This window comes from Cryptomeria japonica, chromosome 7 (assembly GCF_030272615.1).
Source record: "Cryptomeria japonica chromosome 7, Sugi_1.0, whole genome shotgun sequence".
In the NCBI taxonomy this organism is placed as follows: domain Eukaryota; kingdom Viridiplantae; phylum Streptophyta; class Pinopsida; order Cupressales; family Cupressaceae; genus Cryptomeria; species Cryptomeria japonica.
The window spans coordinates 613,310,642-613,330,652 of record NC_081411.1 but is presented as its reverse complement, the minus strand read 5'-3'; the positions used below and the strand labels follow the sequence as shown (position 1 = coordinate 613,330,652).

General features: G+C 37.4%; 1 protein-coding gene across 1 annotated transcript; it reads right to left on the bottom strand.

Annotated features, from left to right (window-relative positions):
• Nucleotides 1-4,961: 4,961 nt before the first annotated feature.
• Nucleotides 4,962-5,420, bottom strand: LOC131045046 (uncharacterized). Its single transcript, XM_057978557.2, has one exon. It carries the CDS (start codon nucleotides 5,418-5,420, stop codon nucleotides 4,962-4,964), a length of 459 nt encoding a protein of 152 aa, XP_057834540.2.
• Between the last annotated feature and the right edge of the window lie 14,591 nt (nucleotides 5,421-20,011).

Genomic DNA, 20,011 nt, shown 5'->3' with positions numbered 1-20,011 from the left:
CGAGAGAGTTGCCACTTTGCATCTGAGGATGGGGAGAATTTTGAGTTGGAGGTCATTTGGAGTGTTGAAGAAGTAGAGATTACTCTTCTCATAGTTGATTTTACAACTTATAAATGACATTTTTTATCCTTGCAGATTTGTGGTGGGAAGATTATGGTGTCACAATGCCTAATATTCAAAAGCTTGCCATCCGCATATTATCACAACCTTGTAGTGCTTTTGATTGTGAGTGCAATTGGAGTGTTTTTTAGGTCATCCATACAAAAAAGTGTAATAGGTTGACTCAACAATGCTTGAATGATCTTGTCTATGTGTGGTACAAGCTTCAATTGCATGAGAAGAAGTTGCAAGGGAAAGATTCACATGAAGCACTTGACTTGGATGACATTGATCCATATTCAACATAATGGGTTGCTACTCTTGATGATATTGATAATGATTTGGATCCATTCCTTACCGATGAGCAACTGAGTGAGTTGGAAAGGGCGGGAGAGGAATGGGATGCAGAAGTGGCAGCGCGTGAGGAGGAGCACGAAGTGGCAGTGCGTGAGGAGGAGCATGAGGTTGATCATGTAGCAAAGGCACCTATTGAGGAATCTATCACTATGGTTGAGCCACCTATTCAGGATGTTGCCACTACTTTAGCACCCCCCCCCCCAAACGACAACAATGTGTTTTGAGCTTTAGTTATAGGCGCAATTTATGATTTCTTATTTTCATTGATACCCAAACTTGAACTTGATATGTAATCATAATTTCAGAGGTTGTAGTTGTTTTGTGGTCTATGTCCATATTATACATTGATATGTATTGAACTCTTATTCACATTCACACTTGTTTTTGGGTTTATGTTATGTATTTAACTCAAACTTTGATTTATAAATCACGGAAATCGGTATATGTTCTACAAATTTGGTGTAAATGTGTGTTTTTGAATAATATTTTTTAAAAAATGTATTTTCAAATGTTTGATAAATTTGTCGAGTTATTGCTGAGATTTCCCCCGATTTTTTGCGAGTCCTGAGTTTTTAAAAAAAATTGGGCTTAACGAGTCATTGCCAAGTCCAAGTTTTTCAACTATGGTATGGAGGATAGATGGCTCCTCGTATGGAGGGGTTCCTTATGGGAAAAATTGTTTAAGAAAAAATGGAATTCTTTTTATGGAGTGTTGTTTATATTAAACTTATAGAATTGTTTAGTTATTTGATATGGGAGCACGAGATTTACTGTATCTATTTCATGAAGTCATATTGAACACAATTCAGACCTCATTTTTTATGTACGTCTCATTTGTAGTATAGATGCCTCCTGCATGGAGTACAGGGTAGTCCCATATTACTATAAGACATCTATAGACCCTTATGTGGACTACAAAAGAATTAATTTTCATTTTCATATGATGTCGGGGTCTTTCATTCATTAAGACCTCATCCTTGATGAATTTATTTAGAACCTTCCAACTTCATCACTACATTAAGGCCATTAATGATTGGAAAATAGTAATTCTATTTTTTTAGTTTTTAAATTATAGTAATTTTTAGTATAAGGCTAGAAATTTAGTCATCGATTTTAAAAATTATTTTCTTTGAGGTAAACAATTTTACCTACTAAAAAATGTTAGAACTAGTCGCCATCTCTCAAACTATAGCCTAAATATTACATATAACTTGTGTACTTTCTTATAGCTTAATTTAGTGGTCTCATACAATTTTTTAATTGGCATGATCTTCTCTATAATAGTGGTAATAATTTATGATTTGAATTTGGAGTTGTGGGTCAGGAAGGGGAATTAAAGTTATACACTTTATTCACAAAACCATTAGGTGGCTACATATTTTATCTTTCTTTTTTTTTCATTTATTAAAGATTTTATCTTAAAGTTTTAATAACTACAAAAATATTGTTAATTATTTGAAATAAATAGGAAAAAGAAATTCATAAATCATTAATTACTGAAAAATCTCATAATTTTTTTATGTTTAATTATAACTTTCAACTTCCATCAACCCCTAAAAGGATTTAGCTGGCCAACTTTTTTTTGACTTCCACAAAGAAATAAGGCTTCATTGATAATGAATTCCTCATGAAGTTCAAAGAAGGCGAGTTCTTTTGGGGGTGGCTTCTTTTATCTAAGGAGGATATCAAATAATGAAGCTTAACAAGAGGCTTTCTAGAAATTAAATTAAAAAGAAAAAAAAAGTTGACATAAGAAAAGGTACAAATGTTTGATGGTAGAAGTTGATTCACACATCCTCACATAAGATTATTTCCTCTTTGTTGAGCTCTCCTAATAATTAAATATTTAGTTGATTTAAAAAAATCTTTATTTGAAAATACATTTGTATTTTATCAAAGATGCATTCTTTATGGTGAGAATATGTTTTTGATTAGGAAAACCAACTTTGCAAGGGAGCTAACCCTTAAAATCCACAACCCCAAGGCGTCATAACAACATTACATATTACCAAAAAAAACAAAAAACTAGTAGTAGCAAGTTTAGAATAAAATAGTGGACCCCTGAGACAAAGCCAGTCAAAACAAAACGAACCCCCAACCCTACGCCTAGGAAAACTACTAGGGCTTCCAAATGTCCACTTGTCTAATGACACCCTCCGAGTCCTTAGTGAGGAATTCGAAAAGGCCTCTGATCTTTTCCTTATTAGCATCGCCATCCTCAAGCATCCTATCCTGAACGGCACACAAGGTATTTGTCGAGGTGTGCATGATTCTCAGGCTCACCCTGGCAATGCCCAAAATTTTCCTGTCCAACACCTAGTGTTTCTGGTTAATGGTCCTAACCTCCTCCACGATTCTCTTCATTTCCTCAATCACTTATCTAAGCATGTCCCGTGTGCTTTGCAGCTCCCTGGACAGAGTGTTAACATCTTCTCCAAATGGACGGGTAGTGGGGTTGATAGGGTGGGGCACATCCACCTATTGCACATGGTCCTCCTTTTCTCTGTTAGGGTGGGGCATATCCACCTTTTGCACATGGTCCTCCTTTTCCTTGCTACACTTTCCTTCCTCCTCATCATCCACAGATTCAAAAACTAATTCTTCCCCGAGAGCATCCCCCATCACATAATTGGGGTTCAACTCAAGGGTATTAGGTGGGGTCAGAAAGGTATCCAATTCACCTTTGGAATCCTCCTTGTCCTCTTCATTTGTCCCAGGATCGAACTCAATTTTCTTAGGGCTCTCCTCCTCCTCTTCATAGTCTATTCTTCTCTTTCTATTTTTTTCAGTAGTCTTAGATGCAAGCCTATGGGACCTCCTCCTTCCCTCAGATTTCACAGAACTCTTAGCAGGAATTTCCTCACTACCCGAGTCATCAAAACTGTAATCAACAATGATGTGTTTCCATTTCCCAGTTGATTTGCCTTTTCCTTTCAAAGGGGCCTTTTTATCCTTCGAGATTGAGAGTGTAGAATGAACCACCGGGATTCCAATCTCCATGATAGAAATAGGATTGGAGAAGGGTTACTAAGGTTCATATCAGCAGCAGGACAGTAGAGTTGGAAGAATTGCATCCTATCAGGAGGGGGGAAGAAATGATGTAGGGCCAGAGCATAATGGTCAAGGGGTAAAACATTGCAAGGTGGACAAATGAAAAGATGCATAGAATAAAGCCTAAAACTTAACCCCTGATGCAGGGGAAGGAGACTTTTGCTCTAATTTTTTGGGTCCCTTGTCTCCCGGACCAAATTCTCCAAGGAATGAAAAAGGAAATGTGGGAGACAAATTCTATCACTATATCTAAAGTGATTTAATAGAGGCATGTGATAAAGAAAAAAAACTTCATACTTTCCCTCCAACGTGAAATATTTCATGATCATGAGTCAGATTTTGTCCCATGGTTTCGAAAGGTCTTCTCTCACAGTGCCACTTTGATGCTTAATAGGAACCTCCTTATACTTGAAGAATTTATTCAGGGGATCAGTTATGGAGACATGACTATTTCTCTTCCACCTACGCCCCATCATAGACAAGCCCATGGCCTAAGCTATAACTTCTTTTGTCACCTTAAAAGTAATGCTTCCCATTTGAACCCTCCTGTTGTTCCAAGAATCCGCAAATTGCACTGAGAGCTTCTCATAGTGGCCTCTGAGGCATTCTAAATAAGTATCAATGCTCCCTTCCTTGCACTAATGCCACACTAACGGGTCATTCTTGAAATCATCTGGTTTGTCTAGCTCATAACAAACTCCATCTCCACCCATGACACCTTTGTTCAAACACCTCAAACACTTGGTTTTAGCAGAGGTATTACGAATTCTACTAGCACTATCAGAAGGAATGTTCGATTTCACAAAATATTTAACTTTCCAAGAAATCCAACAATTTAACAAATTATTGTCCTTAAGGGGATAATTAATGCAAAGTCTTTTCCATCTATCTCGGGTGTGAGAAATGGCAAGAAATATTCAATGTGGCTCTCGTGAATCCCTACACACCGCCAACAGTACCCAATGGATGAAGTTTTTATGATTAAAAAAATCTCCTCCATAACTAAGGAGTCATTCCTCGTAATTATTTTAAGCCCATAACTTGGCACGTAAAACCATCGAAGGAAGGGACAAGGAAAATTGAAAACAAACCAACCATGGTTGCAAATTGATCCCTTCACATACGATGGCCAATTTCCAGAGTTCCAGCTCACCTCCACCACCACATCAAGACCATGAAAGCAGCACTTTGTACCTATCCCCATATGGCAAGTCGGGTCCACCAGGACAGGCAAGCCAAACACATAAGCAGCGATGTACCAGGTCAACCTATGACTAAAAATGTAATTGTGAATAAAAAGCCCCATCAGACCAAAAGCAAGGTAGTTGTTGGCGTTCAAATTCAAAAAATCCGGCCATCTTCCCTTTGAACGGGGAGCAGGTAAATCCTTAAGCAAACAATAGGGCTACCAGGCATGGTTATTATTCATATTCTTGTCTCTCCTTAGAAGATCATTAACTTGATCCAGTAAAGAGTTGACCTCCCTCCAACACCTCCAACCCACCAATTGGGCACCCATAGCAGCCATAACATCCACAAACAGAATTGTCTTCCTTGTAGACATGATCAATGTGATAGGCATCCAAACCCAAAAGTAACAATTGGATGTATTTTATGACCCCATCAATGGACCAGTTGATCATGCTTCTTCCTGTAACAACATTGATGATGAGCTTGGAGTCGCCTTCAATAATAACTCGGCTCAAACCAATAGTCAGGGCAAGCTTAAGACCCCACCGAAGAGTCATTCCCTTGGCCTGGTTGGAACTGCAACCATTCAAGTTCCAGGTAAAGGCAACAATCAGGTCCCTAGTTCTCAAGCGAATTACTCCCCTAGTAGCAACAATACCTAAAGCAGGACTGGCAGAACCATCAAAATTAAGTTTATGCCATCCCTGTAAAGGGGGGCCCATTTAGTATTCCTTCTTCTGAGGATTTTAGTGTTGTCAAAATTAGAAAAGGTTTTAGGGAGATTCCAAGTTCTTTCTATTTCATAATCAAATGGAGAGGGATGATAGGGGGGCTTTTGACCTTGGTGACAGAAAGGTTATCAGAGAGGAGACGAAGGAAACTACCAAAGATTTTAGTGGCTTAGCCTTCCTTTTCATGGAAAATTTTGTTGTTTCTCTCTTTCCAGATGCACCAACCCAAATGAGGGGGGATTTACTCACAAAGTTGAGAGATAAAGGGATGAGGGGAGGGGCATTTCCAGGAAATCACAAATTGGCCTACATCCTTATCCATGGCCCAGTAAACCCCACATCGTTGAAAGACAAGATCCCAGAGAAACCTAGTAAAACTGCAATGGAGAAACAAATGGGGGATAATTTCTTCACCCTGTTTGCAAAGGATGTAGCGGTTGAGAAAATGAAACCCTCGCTTCACCAAATTATCCTGCGTGAGGGCTTTATTGCATAAAGAAATACACCAGAAAAATTAACTTTGGGAACAAGTTGTTGATTCCAAACTTTTTTCCATAAATTGGGATGATCTGTGGGGTGCAACGGGGACAGGTAGGCAGACTTCACAGTATAATCACCTCCATGATCTAGTCTCCAGATGAACCTATCCTTCCTACTGAAAAGGGAAAGCCTAGCACCAATATCAGCAGATGCATTTGAACCAGAGCTAGTTGATCCAGTCAAATAACCTCTAGCAGCAACTTCCCTTCGCTCTATTCTAGAACCAATAGACCGAGGATTAGTTCAGGATGAGCTAGTTTGAGTTTGGGATCCAACTCCAGATGCAATAAAAGCAACAATTTAAAACCAAGGTTGAAATCTAATAGTATTAAAATCCTTTAAAGTTCATTAGCATCATTTTGTAGATGGGGTCAACAATACATCAACTTTTGATATCTTTCCATACATAATTAGGCTCCTAATAGTCTTTAGCCAATTGTCCAAAGAAGTTCTTAGAACAATTATTCAGATCCTTGAAGGGGTGCAATCCCTGAAGCGGCTTGTCCAAAAGCCAAGAATCCTCCCAAAAGCATATTTTGTTTCCATTACCCACCGACTATCTTAAGCCATTATGAACAATTTGTCTGATTTTTAGAATGTTTGACCAAATTCTAGATCCAACAAGAACCTCTTGGTGGAACAAAAGTTTATTGATTTCCTGATTCTGCAGATATTTTGCCTCCATTATTGTGCACCAGTCAACTTTTATGTGGTCAAGTCTCCAACCAATATTTGCCAAGAGAGTCGTGTTGAAAAGTGATATCCTCCTTATGCCAAGACCTCCCCAAGATTTAGGAGTACAGACCTTGTCCCAACCAACTAGGGATAACCTCTTCTTCTCTTCCATTCCTATCTAGAGGAAAGTTCTCTAGATTCTCTCTAGCCTGTCTGTCATGCATCCTAAGATTTTAAAGAGAGATAGAAAGTAAAAAGGGGTCCCCTATAGGCAAGTAGCCAACAACTGAAATTTTCCAGCGTTTCTAAGAAGCTTCCCTTTCCATCCAACCAATTTCTTCTGGATTCTTTCCAAGATTGAATTCCAAAACATGTTAGAGACTTCTTTCACTGTTAGGGGAAGGCCAAGGTAGGTACCAGGAAGGGAAGCAGGTTGGCCCCCAAGAACCCTTTGAATCCTATCTTGAATGTTGGGGGGAGTATCAAAAATATATATAGCACTTTTCTGAAAATTGACATGTTGACCTGATGCTTAAATGTAGTTATTCAAAACAAAATTCCAAACCTTGGCCTCCATTAGTGAAGCCTACCCAAAGAGGATGGTGTCATCAACAAACCGCTACAAGGGAACTGGGGGGACGGTGGAGGCAAGTCTGATTCCTTTTAACAATCCCTCCTCAATCATTTTAGTAAAGTTTCTCCCTAACACCTCAACAACTATAATAAAGAGATATGAGGAAAGGGCTTCCCCCTGTCTAATGCCTCTAGAAGCAGCGAAAAAATCACCCGGGTTGCCATTAACAAGAACATAATACTTAGTAGTAGTGATGCATTGCTTTATTAGATTGATAAGTTTGTCACAACACCCCATCTTTCTCAAAATTTTAAACAAGAATTCTCATTTCACCATGTCATAGGCTTTAGAAATATCATGTTTGAAAGCCATGGAGGGTTGTTTTCTTTTGTCCATGGTGTGCAACAATTCATGCATAGTGATGACAACATCCAAGACTTGCCTACCTAGAACAAAACCTTTCTGTGAGGAGCTTAAGAGGTTGTCTAGGAAGGGTTTAATTCTATTAACAAGGATCTTCGACATGATTTTGTATATTGTTGTAGTGTCATAAAATTGTGACCCATGCAATTTTAACCACATTTTGGGTCCTCACCTTGGCGATGACATCTCCTTCCCTAACTAAGACCTATTTATGCATTTCCACCCCTTCACTCTTTTTCGTTCATGTCTTGTGTCTTCTCTAGACCCTGTTTGGGCCCCAAAATAGGGCAGGATGGGGGCGTGGCGCCCTTGTCCCCACCCCTTAGGGTGGCCCTATGTCAAGTCTGCCCGATTTCCTATGTACAATTTATTTTTCGGGTTTGTAACTCCTCCTTGTTGACCTTCGGTGGTTGAAAATTAATCCTTGAGGCATGTATAAAAAGGATTTCAATTCCCTCATTCAAGGACGGATAAAAATGGATGATAAGGGATAAGAAACATAAAGAGAAGATACAAGATTTCAAGGTCATCATCAAGCATTCAAGCATTCAAGGCTTCTTCATTCATCCATTGGAGCAACATTACAACATTAATTTGCAAGCATGTGTGTGTGTTAGGGTTTTGTCATGTTACATGCCATTTCATACAACATTTGTGGTTACATTCAAGAAGCAAAGCAATCATCATCAACATGTTGCAGATCTACAAGGTATACATTTCCATTGTTTACATTCAAGAATTTGCAATTACTATCTTTCAAGGTCGATTCCTCAACCGGGGTTTGACTGAGGCAAACCCCTATCCACAACCATTCTCCCTCTCTTTTCTCTATGTAGGTTATAGGTGTGCAACTGTAATTGCAGGTTTGGGCTTCATTTGCAGAGACGAAAGAACCCTTTTTGTTTTGCGGATTTTGTGGCGGACCATGTACATTCCCGCCACGGTCCCGATGACTTTTCTCCAAATTTGCAGGGCAGATCTGTATGTCTAATTAGCTCAGATCCAAAGTTACAACGCGATCCCAAACTGGTAGCCCTACATTTCAGTCATTTCCTCTCTTTTCCACATAGTCAACAAGTCAACTTTCTCATTTACAAAAGAGGGTAAATCACACTTCAACCGCTTATAATCCACTTAGAATTCACATCCTTCTTTCCCTCAAATTTAGATCTAGTGGATTCAACCCCTCTTTTGAATGTAAAGTTCCTCCCAAGTGAAAATCATCGTAGCGGATTCCTTTCTCTCTCCTAGGTGGGGAGTCACTAGGATCCAATTTTCCGCTTTACATTTTGGTGAACCCGACGTCTTACACATTAATTCTAATTTCTAATTCTTAGATATGATTAATTTCAATTTGAATTTCAAATTTTTATTTTCAAGTTTGATCTATTTGCAAATTTTAGAGCTTAATTGCCTAAAAACCCTAATTTTTCATTTTGAGAACATTAAGCTTGTGAGGTGTAAAATTTTAATTGATTGTTTTAGATCTAATTTCTATTTTAAAATTGCAATTCAAATCTATTTCTTTATTCTGAAAATTCAGTGGTTAAATCATAAAACCCTAATTTTTAAGATTCTTATATTTTTTACCTTTGACTACAAGTTTGACTGATCTAGACATCTCTAAATCGGTTGTTTTTTTGGATTCCGCATTAAAATCATAATCTCTATCATCCCTAAAAATTTCAAAAAAAGTTGGTTGGACCATGTGCGTTCCCGCCACAGTCCAAAACTTTTTTCCCAAAATTTTGGGAGACGGAATCGACTGTATTTTTCTGCTCAAATCCATAAAATCAGCATACTTTATCAGTTTTAACACTCTCTAAGGTCAAACACAAATTCAAAATTCATCAAATTCAAATCTTAAATTTAATTTTCATAAAAAGGTCCTAATTTTAGATCTGCTTTTCCTCCAAATTCAAATTTCACTTAAGAGACTTTTAATGGCAATTAATAAATTGGATTTACTTGCTCTTTCACATGTGATTATATTAATTTTTGCATATATTTATCATGTGTCGGATAAGAGTTTCTTTCATTTCCTGTTGCTTCTCTTTCTTCATAGCACTTGGTCATATTGTGTTGTTAGGATTTCCAAATTATTTTCTTTTCAATTAGATCTCAAAGTTTTCATGTATCATTTATGTTGCATTTTGGTGATGTTGTTAACAAAATGCATTTCCTACGTTAATTACCTTAAAGATTTTGTAGATCCTAAACCAAAAGATCCTAACCTTTGTACCTCTCCTAGGGTATCTTGTGTGGATGGAATGAGATATAATGCTTTACCCAATGATCTTTCTACAAGATAGCAAGCAGTGGAAAGTAATATGGATCCATTTTCTTCTTCTACACATACCCTTGAGCAAGGGGGGCAATATGAAAACATCAACATTCTTACATCTTTAGATCCTCCTTATTCTCCTAGGACCTATCTTCAATATCAAAGTCTATCTAGAGAGGATGATGTCATGCATTTTATTCATGACCTTTCTCCTCGCATAGAAATCACTAAAAATGAGCTTTTAGATGATGAATATGTTCCTCCCCAATCTTCCAAAAAGGATAAGCTTGATAAAGGCAAAGAGATTCTCATTTCACATGATACTCCTCCTTCATCTGCAAATCCTTTTCTGCCTCCTTACAAATCAGATTTCAAAGAAATTCATGATCTTGTTCCTCCATCTAGTCAATTGCAACATTCTTATAGTCATGGCTTTCATATAATTACAAAACAAGGTTTTAAAGGACAAGGAATTGGGAAATTTGAGCATGGAATTTGTGTCCCTATAAACCCTCCTACACAAACTACTACAAGAGGCCTAGGAAGTGGTACCCCTCTTTTTATGGACGAATTCCTTAGGCTTCAAAACTTTCAAGATTACCTTCAAAAACAACAAATCAAGGGAGCCCGCAAGAATGCTTCTTCTTCAAAGTGTCCTTTTTGTTCATTTCGTCAAACCCATGACCATAATGTTGATGATTGCCTTGATTTTCAAAAATCTATTCAAGATGGCATAAATAGTAGCAAAATTAAAATTGTGGATAATGAAACTTCTTCTTCTAATAAACCCTCTCCTTCATGGCAAGATGATATTTACCATCCTGATAGATTAGCTACAAGAATCTATTGGAGATTGAAAAATGACAAGAACATTTCCTTTCCTCCTCAAAATAAAAACAAAAATCTTAACCAAGTGAAAGTTATTGAATATTGCATTTTTCATGATTCATATTCACATTCTCTTGGAAAATGTTATGCATTTAAGAAATTTGTTCAACTACAATATGATCTTGCACACATTTGTCTCAGAGAAGATCTAGCTATATTTCTTGGTAAAAACTTCATGCCTTAGCACTTCTTTTCCCTTCATGTTGCTCTTCACCCTATGGCATAATTAGCCTATTTAACGAGAGCTCTTTATCATTAGTGGTGGTATTGTCTCACTTTAACATACTTTGGGGCAACAACATGAAGTCCATTTTTCTTCTTCTTTCTATACATTTATCTCTATCTTTGTGCATTATTCATTATTAGATCTAATTTATTGCATAGGGTTATTCTTATGTGAGCATGTAATTGTTCTTGGGTTTTTCTCTTTGCTTGGAGAGGGGCATCTTTAATGAGTACGACACTTCTTCTCTTTCCTTCATCATCCTAGAAATATTACCTCTTCTATGGTTTCAATTATTCACGAGTATGATATGTCCCTTAATAGGGAATGATCTCTTGAGAAGTACGTATCCCTTCCTTGAAAGGATTTGTTCCACTAGGATGGCATATCACTTGAAACTAATCACCATCAGAAAATGTGTAATGTTTCTCTTTGTTCTCCTCACTTGGTGGGCAAGGATTTTCACTCCTTTCCTTTCTTTCTTTCTCATTTATCATTAGTTCCTTTAGGGGCTGCATTGTTCATATGTGATTATCATTTCTTACAATGGTATGCTTTTATGATTAATCCCCCTTGGGGAATATATGATGATTTTTCTCTCTTCCTTTCAAAGATTACCACTTCTTGAGACGTGTATTTTACATTTACTAATGTCTTTTCTTGCATGTGTTCATGTAAGTTAATTGCACATTTGCTTATGTTTAATCTCTCTCTAGTAGATTGTGTAAGCTCTTCTCATTGTCCCATTAGGTTGGGGGCAATGATCCCTCTCTCTCTTTCTCTAGGGATCCAATTTTCCCTACTAAGTGGGTGGTGTGAGTTATATTACTTGATGTCATTCCTTGTGAGGAATTTTTGTTGTTCACTCAAGGATTCTCTCTTATGCAAGAGGTGTTGGTCCTTTACTATGACCTCTTTTACACTTGGTAATGTACATCTATGATAAATCAAACCATCCCTCTGGGGACTAAATGTGAGTCATTACTCATCAAGAATCCCTTTCACCTAGAAGTAGGAGGAAGGATTGCATTCTTGTTCTTTCCTTTTCTTGTTCTAGAAGATGTTATATTTGTCTAAGACAACTCCTCTTGGGGGTAGATGTCTTTTGAACAAAGATCTCTTCTCCTCCAAGGATCACCTTTACACTTACAACAATACATCTCTTGTCAACTATCTTATCCTTGCTTGAAGAGTATTCCCTCTCTTGCTTGGATTTATGACATTGTTGCATAGCGGATATCTTCTTTGTCGTGGAGGTAGGTATCCTTGTTCTTCTTTCCTTAAGATATCAACATTAACCTATATTGACATCTTAAGGGGGTGGCACCCACACTACTCCTTTGTACTATACTTCTCTCATGCATTGAACAATGGGACATTCTTGGAACCAAAGGGAAACCTCTTAGAGCAAGATGTCGTCACTTTTTGTAAAGTGGTCATTCTCGGAACTAGAGCATGGTCTCTTAGAGAGAGATGTATTCACTTCTTCTTGTCTTGTATAGTGAGACATTCTTGGAACCAAAGGGAAACCTCTTAGAGAAAGATGTCGTCACTTTTCTCTTGTACAGTGGGTCATTCTCAAAACCAGAGTATGGTCTCTTAGAGAAAGATGATGCCACTTTTCTTTTATGCGGGGTGATTATTCTCAGAACCAGAGCATGGTCTCTTAGAGCGAGATATCACACCTTTCTTGACACTTGTACTATACATTCTATACAGGTTGTAGCCTACTCAGGCATAGACTCCTATAAGGCGCTTTGAACCTCACTTGCACACACGCGCATGAGGTTGAGTGGAACTAATGGTGTTCTCACTCTCTCTCTTTACATGGATCACCTAGATAGGCTCTAGGGGTGAGATTTTCCATGTCCTTCTCTCCATGAATCACCTAGTTTTAAGGGCGAGACGTCCATGGTTTCTTTCTTCTTCTCTTCTCTTCTCATGGATAACCAAAGTGTGTATTCTTGTTCTCTCTCTTCTTCCTCTCATGAACTCATAATTTTACTATTGATAGTTCATGGATGATGTCAGCTTTGCTCTTTTATGTGATCGCTCATGTTTATGTGATGGCTTTGGTCTTTGTGTCCTGATTAGTTGTTGAGACATCTAAGCTCAAGATCTCTTCGACTAGTTAATTATTCGTTTTGTGTCTTGTTATTGTCGTGTGTCTTTTTGCGCTTTGTCTTTGTTTTGTGTGTCTTGTGACTTTTTTGTGTGCTCTTGCATATGTTGGCATGAGTTGAGACCCTAATATTGGGGGCTTTTTGCTCCTCAATATTAGTGGTGTCTTATACTCCTTGTGGTATTTCTCTGCATCTCTCATCTTCATCTCTCTCTTTCTTCTACTTTACCGCTAGTAATGGCGTAAGCCATACTCCCACTAAAGTGGGGGCTAAATGCAGTGTCATAAAATTGCGACCCATGCAATTTTAGCCACATTTTGGGTCCTCACCTTGGTGATGACATCTCCTTCCCTAATCGAGACCTATTTCTACATTTCCATCCCTTTACTCTTTCTCCTTCATGTCCTGTGTTTGCTCTAGACCCTGTCCAGGCCCCAAAATAGGGCAGGACAGGGGCGTGGCACCCCCTATCACCCTAGAACAAGGGCGTGGCACCCTTGTCCCCACCCCTTAGGGTGGCCCTATGTCAGGTTTGCCCAATCTCCTATGCACAATTTGTCTTCGGGGTTTGCAATTCTTCCTTGTCAGCCTTTGGTGGTTAAAAATTAATCCTTGAGGCATGTATAAAAATGAATTCAATTCCCTCATTCAAGGATGGATAAAAACGGATGATAAGGGATAAGAAGCATAAGGAGAAGTTACAAGATTTCAAGGTCATCATTAAGCATTCAAGCATTCAAGTCTTCTTCATTCATCCATTGGAGCAAAATTACAACATTCATTTGCAAGAATGTGTGTGTGTGTGTTAGGGTCTTGTCATGTTACATGCCATTTCATACAACATTTGTGGTTACATTCAAGAAGCAAAGCAATCATCATCAACAAGTTGCAGATCTAAACGGTATACATTTTCATTGTTTACATTCAAGCATTTTCAATTACTTTCTTTCAAGTTGATTCCTCAACCGAGGTTTGACTGAGGCAAACCCCTATCCACAACCATTCTCCCTCTCTTTTTTGTGTGTAGGTTGCATGTGCACAACTATAATTGCAGGTTTGGGCTTCATTTGCAAAGATGAAAGAACCCTTTTTGTTTCACGGATTTTGTGGCAGACCATGTACATTCCCACCACGGTCCCGACGAATTTTCTCCAAATTTGCAGGGCAGATCCGTATCAGTCTAATTATCTCAGATCCGAAGTCATAGCGCAATCCTGCACTGGTAGCCCCACATTTCACTCATTTCCTCTCTCTTTTCCACATAGTCAACAAGTGAACTTTCTCATTTACAAAAGAGGGTAAATCACACTTCAACCGCTTGCAATCCACTCAAAATTCACATCCTCATTTCCCTCAGATTTGGATCTAGCGGATTTAACCCCTCTTTTGAATGTAAAGTTCCTCCCAAGTGAAAATCATCCTAGTGGCTTCCTTTCTCTCTCCTAGGTGGTGACTCACTAGGATCCAATTTTCCACTTTATAATTATATTACAAAGGCTAATGGGTCTGAAATGGGTGAGCTGGGAGAGATCAAAGGTTTTGGGAATGAGAGCTATAAGGATGACATTTATTTTCTTGAGGATTTTACCTGTATAAAGAAGTCCTTTGCAGCCAAGATGACATCAGAACAAACAATGTCCTAGAATTCTTGAAAGAAGGCTGCACTGGGGAAGCCGTTAGGTCTAGGGGATTTATAAGCATTCATAGATAAGATTGCAACCTTAACCTCATCATTAATGATTGGGGCCAATATGGTAGAATTGGCACAATCATGCAGGCTGCAAGGAATACATCGAAGCAAGAGGTTCTCACTATTATCATCCTACAATGAGTGGTCAGCCGAGAGGAGTGTGGCAAAATAATTGGTGGCAAGGGCACCCATATGGTCCTCATCTTCAAAGAACTGACTTTGATTGTCTCGAAGTCCAGATATTAGGTTCTTTCTTTTGCAAAAGGAAGTCGACTTGTGGAAGAAAGACAAATTTCGGTCCCCCTCTTTAAGCCATTGGATTCTCGATCTTTGCTTCCAGTAAACTTCTTCCTGACTAGAGATGTCTCTCCACTTTCTTCTAACCAGGTCCTCCTCCTTATGTGTGGACTCCTGGAGATCCCCTTGTGCCATTCTAAGTTGGAGGTCATTTATCTTATTAGCGATCTCCTTCTTTTTATTGAAAATATTTCCAAAGGTTGACCTGTTCCATCCTCTGACCTTTCTTATGATAATATCAAGTTTCTGGGCCACCCTGAACATAGTCGTTCCCTAAATAGGAGTACTCCACTTCTTCTGATAATTTCATATCTAAATGGGATTCTCCCTTTCTTAGGATGAGAAGAGTAGTTAAAGAGAATGGGATTGTGATCATAAACTATTCTTGGCAGGGCGTGCAAAGTAGCATTAAACCCTGCTTCCCAATTAGCTGAGATTAGAAAACGGTCAAGATTGACTTGGATAAGATGAGTTCCTTTCATATTATTTGACCAAGTAAAGTCCCGTCCTCTCAACTCAATATCCATCAAAGCATTGGAGGTAATGAAATTAGCAAAGTCATCCATACTGTCAGAGTAATCATCCAGGCCCCCTAGATTTTCTGAAGGAAAGAGGGGGGTTTTTAAGTCCCTTGCCACTATCTATAAATCCTCCTTCATACCATCCATGAGAGCAGACAATTCCTTCTAAAGAACACCCCGACCCGACTTCGAATTGGGGGTATAAACATTAACTATCAATCAGGACTCCTGGGAGGATTAAATCCTAGCAACAAGAAGATTGTCAGAAGAGTGAACAACCCTGCCCTTGTATCTGAGAGGATCCCACATCGTAATCAAACCTCCAGATGACCCAGTGGCATTACTAATCAAAAAATCCACTATTGTCCATAATATACTAGTAATAAATTTAAAGGAACTATCCATCATTTTAACTTCTTGTATTTATATAATATCAATCTTATTATCTACAATATTGTTTCTAATTGCAAATTGCTTTTGAGGGATATTTATCCCCCTGATGTTCCAAGAAAGGATCTTCATTTATTATGGCTTATTTGCAGAGTCTAGGGTCCTCTGCCTCCCACAAACAATTTCTCTCACCACTTCTTTATGCCTGGTGAGTCTCTGCGATGATCAGCCCTTCGGGTCTTAACCCACATCCAATTTGAGGCTCCTAGCCAACTTGTTCAGATTATCTTCATCAAATTTCATATTCATGGTTTTTCTCCTTTGTGTGATCCAACCATCATCAAGAGGAGCTGCAGTACATCTGAATGAAGCCCCAAGAGAGAAGGGACCCAAACTCTCACCAAGCCATTTGTGACCTTATAAATACTACTAATAGGAACAGAGGGGAGAGAAGCCACATTCTTTCTCATAGGAGTCTCCATTCTATTGGAAATCTCCCCCTCCTCAAGGATGGGTGCCTCAGGAGGAACAGGGTGATTAGGATCAACCGATTCCTGAGGACTAGAGTTTTGTAGATTTTTCGTAGGAGTTTCCATCAACTTAATGAGAGCATTAGTAAAAGGGTATTCCCCATCAGAGAGAAGATCATAAAAAGATGGAGGCTTAGTAGCCTTAGCAGTCTCAAGGGTGGGGGTACTCTTTGGGTGAGTTTGAGAGGAGGACGAAATTTCTTATTGCTTTTGGGGCTACTGCTTTTGGGGTTGTTCAGGCACCATTTAGTAGTTGAAGACAACATGGCCTGATTTAGAGCATATCTAACAAAAGGTTGTAGCATTCTCATAGACAATATCTTGAGTCCACCTTCCCAACTTAGATTCGAGGGTAATAAAATTTGGTAAGTTCTTATATTAACTGTAACCATAACACAAAAACAGGCAAAGACTAACTTGGATTTGGTTTTGGTCACTTCATCCACCACCACAAAATGGCCAAAGGTGTCGCAAATCTAGCAAAAAATCATCTCATCTTAGAATTCCAAGGGCAACCCCGACAAGCAGACCCAGACTGAAGCTTTTTTGTTGAGATCCGCAATAGGGTCAAATCCTGGCTTCCATTTGCAAAGGGAGAGATGATGTTTGCCATAGACCCAATACCTAGAAAGGACCAGAAAAATATCTTCCTCTGAAGTAAATTTGAAGAGGAATAATGCTCTTGGCATAAAACTGATAGTGACACTCCCTTTGAGATTCCATTTAGTAGCAGCCCATTTTCTCACCATATCAACCGAAGGTCGAAAGGAGAAGAACTTGCCCACCAATGTGAACATCATTGAAGACATTATCTTGTCAACTACCTTGTCTGGTATTATGATAGCAGTCCCTTCCTCAGTTTGAACACATTCTGGGATCGGGAGTGGTTCCCCATTTGCTTGGGTATTTCCTATCACAACATTCTTCCAACCCTTGGAAGAGGCATCACCTTTGGGTAGTTCACTAGCCACCTCACTAGGAGGTGAAGCTTCTTTTTCCACACCTGAAACATAGGCGGTTTGAACATCCTCCAAGCGGGAATGAGCATCTGCAACATCCGCATGCATGTCGACCAAAGCAGTGGACATCCCAACACCTTCTGCATGACTGACGACCAGATCTGTGGCCTTCACAACATCATTGTTTAGTACCACAATTGTTCCCAAAGGATTGGGAATAATAGTTGACTTTTGCGGGTTCAAAGCATTGTTATCCCCCATAAGGGAATCCTTTACTGAAACCTATTGTATATATGTGACTTTAGCCATATCTACCAAATCAACCAGCAGGGGATCAGCACGTGGAAGCCCTTAGCCCCCACCACCCTCAAGGGGGCATGGAAATTCAAAAAGGACGAAGCGGAAAAGTTGCAAAGCAAATTGGGAAAAGTTTTTAGCACACATTTTTTTATGGTGAGAATATGTTATTCATTTATTAACTAGAATATTGCTATATATAATTTTTATATGCTTTATTTATTATGAGAAAATTTTATTCTAGGAAACAAACAAATAGTACTTATACATTTTAAAAATCTTTCTCTCAATATGATACAAAAATATCATTGGTAAGATTTATACATTTTTTTATCATTGGTAATAATTATACATTTTTAAAAAATTATTATATCTAATACAAGAGAAAATTGTAAGATATTAATGATTTTGAGAGTTTGTGTAGTAAAATAATTAAAAGTGATTTAATCACTCATATCAAAGGTGATGAAAAAATAATTCAACATCAAATGCATGTAAACAATAATAAGTATAATTCAATCTTGTTATGAATATAATTTACAAATCCAATAAATTTTATTTTATTTTAACACATAGAGAAGCAATAATTTATACTAAAATATATATAAATGATGGTTTATATTTAACATCTAATATTTTTTTTTAAATTGTGCAACATTATGTTATTATGTTTGCTTAGAAGTAATTGATTTATTTGCAAGAGTGCTTTTGGAACTAATTGTGTATCTTTTTTGCATCAAACTTTTGGATTGCACTCAATATTTCATCATTAGGAAGAGGAAGAGTATATTTGATTACGATGAATAGATATTATGCTATCTATATGATTTATCCTTTTAAATAATTATAATCGTAAATAAGCATAATATATGATTACAATGCAATGAATATCCAATTATAATGAACTGGTTCAAATATCTTTTTGTAACGGTTAATACAAATGAATGTCAACATAAATCTAGAAAGAACATGTCTTGAAGATGCTTTTGTAACTTTTTAGAGCCTTGACCATATACACCAACATGTAGCACAAAATTATTTGTGGTGTGTTGTCATTCACTATGGATGCAAAAAGAAAAGCCTAAAATGTCTCAAAATCTATGTCTACATGTATAAATTAAATATTGTGAGATTATTGTGTACAAGGAATATTTAAATGAGAGACATAAAAGGGAAATGTACTATAAAACTCAAAACACGGTAATGAATAAAAATACTGAAAAAAATAGATATCACCAAGGTTTTTCCCTTTTTCAATCTTGAACAACCTACACATAAGAAAAGAAGAAGAAAATATTTAGTTGAGATATTTAGGGGATTGTTTCAATCAAACTCCTATTTTGGTATATTCTACCTCATGAATAGCCAAGATTTTGATAATATTGATAGAGATATTGGAAATGATTGATTTACAACAAGATTTAATTTGAAAGATATGAGAAAAAAATAATTAAATTCACTATGTTAACACCAAATATATCTAATTGATAGCATAAAGAGATACATACAATGGAAAGGTGTCAACAAGATAGACAATAAAGAGAGCAAAATCTAAGATGCCACACTACAATCAAGATAAAGGGGATTCCAAAGCTGCAACAATGTTGTCTTATTTGATCTTTCCATAAAAAGGTAATATGCAATGTGCCAAAAGATTGTCATTGCTTCAAAACCTAAAAACTTCTTCAAGAAAGTTGTAAATTGTCAATATGAGATCTTATGTGTGAATGTGAATTAATGTGAGAAAATGAAAGCTTCTTTTTTTTCAAAATAGCAAGTTGTGGCTTTTCGTTCAACATGGCTACCACATAGATGTTGCATCTTGAATATTCGTAGGAAGTAATGCTCCAACAAATTGAATATATAATTATAAGTCATAGAATCAACTATATTTTGTCTTGAATTGACACCTTTTGCTTATGTGAATGATTCATAGTACCATAGATGGTGGGTTCAATTTGATATAAATGATTTTATGGCTAATAAATTTAAAATTAGAATTGATACATGAACATTATATTATCAATTATTTGACAATAATGATCAAATGAAATTAAAAAAAATAATCCTACTTATCTAGCCTCATTTCTAACCATACAATGTGTTGTGTTGTATATATAGTTCAAATAATTATGGCATAACATTCATTGATGTCATAAATGAACATT

Bases quoted from the DNA above. Each gene is read 5' to 3' on its own strand.
- LOC131045046 (XM_057978557.2), bottom strand. From the start codon at position 5,420: ATGGGCCCCCCTTTACAGGGATGGCATAAACTTAATTTTGATGGTTCT.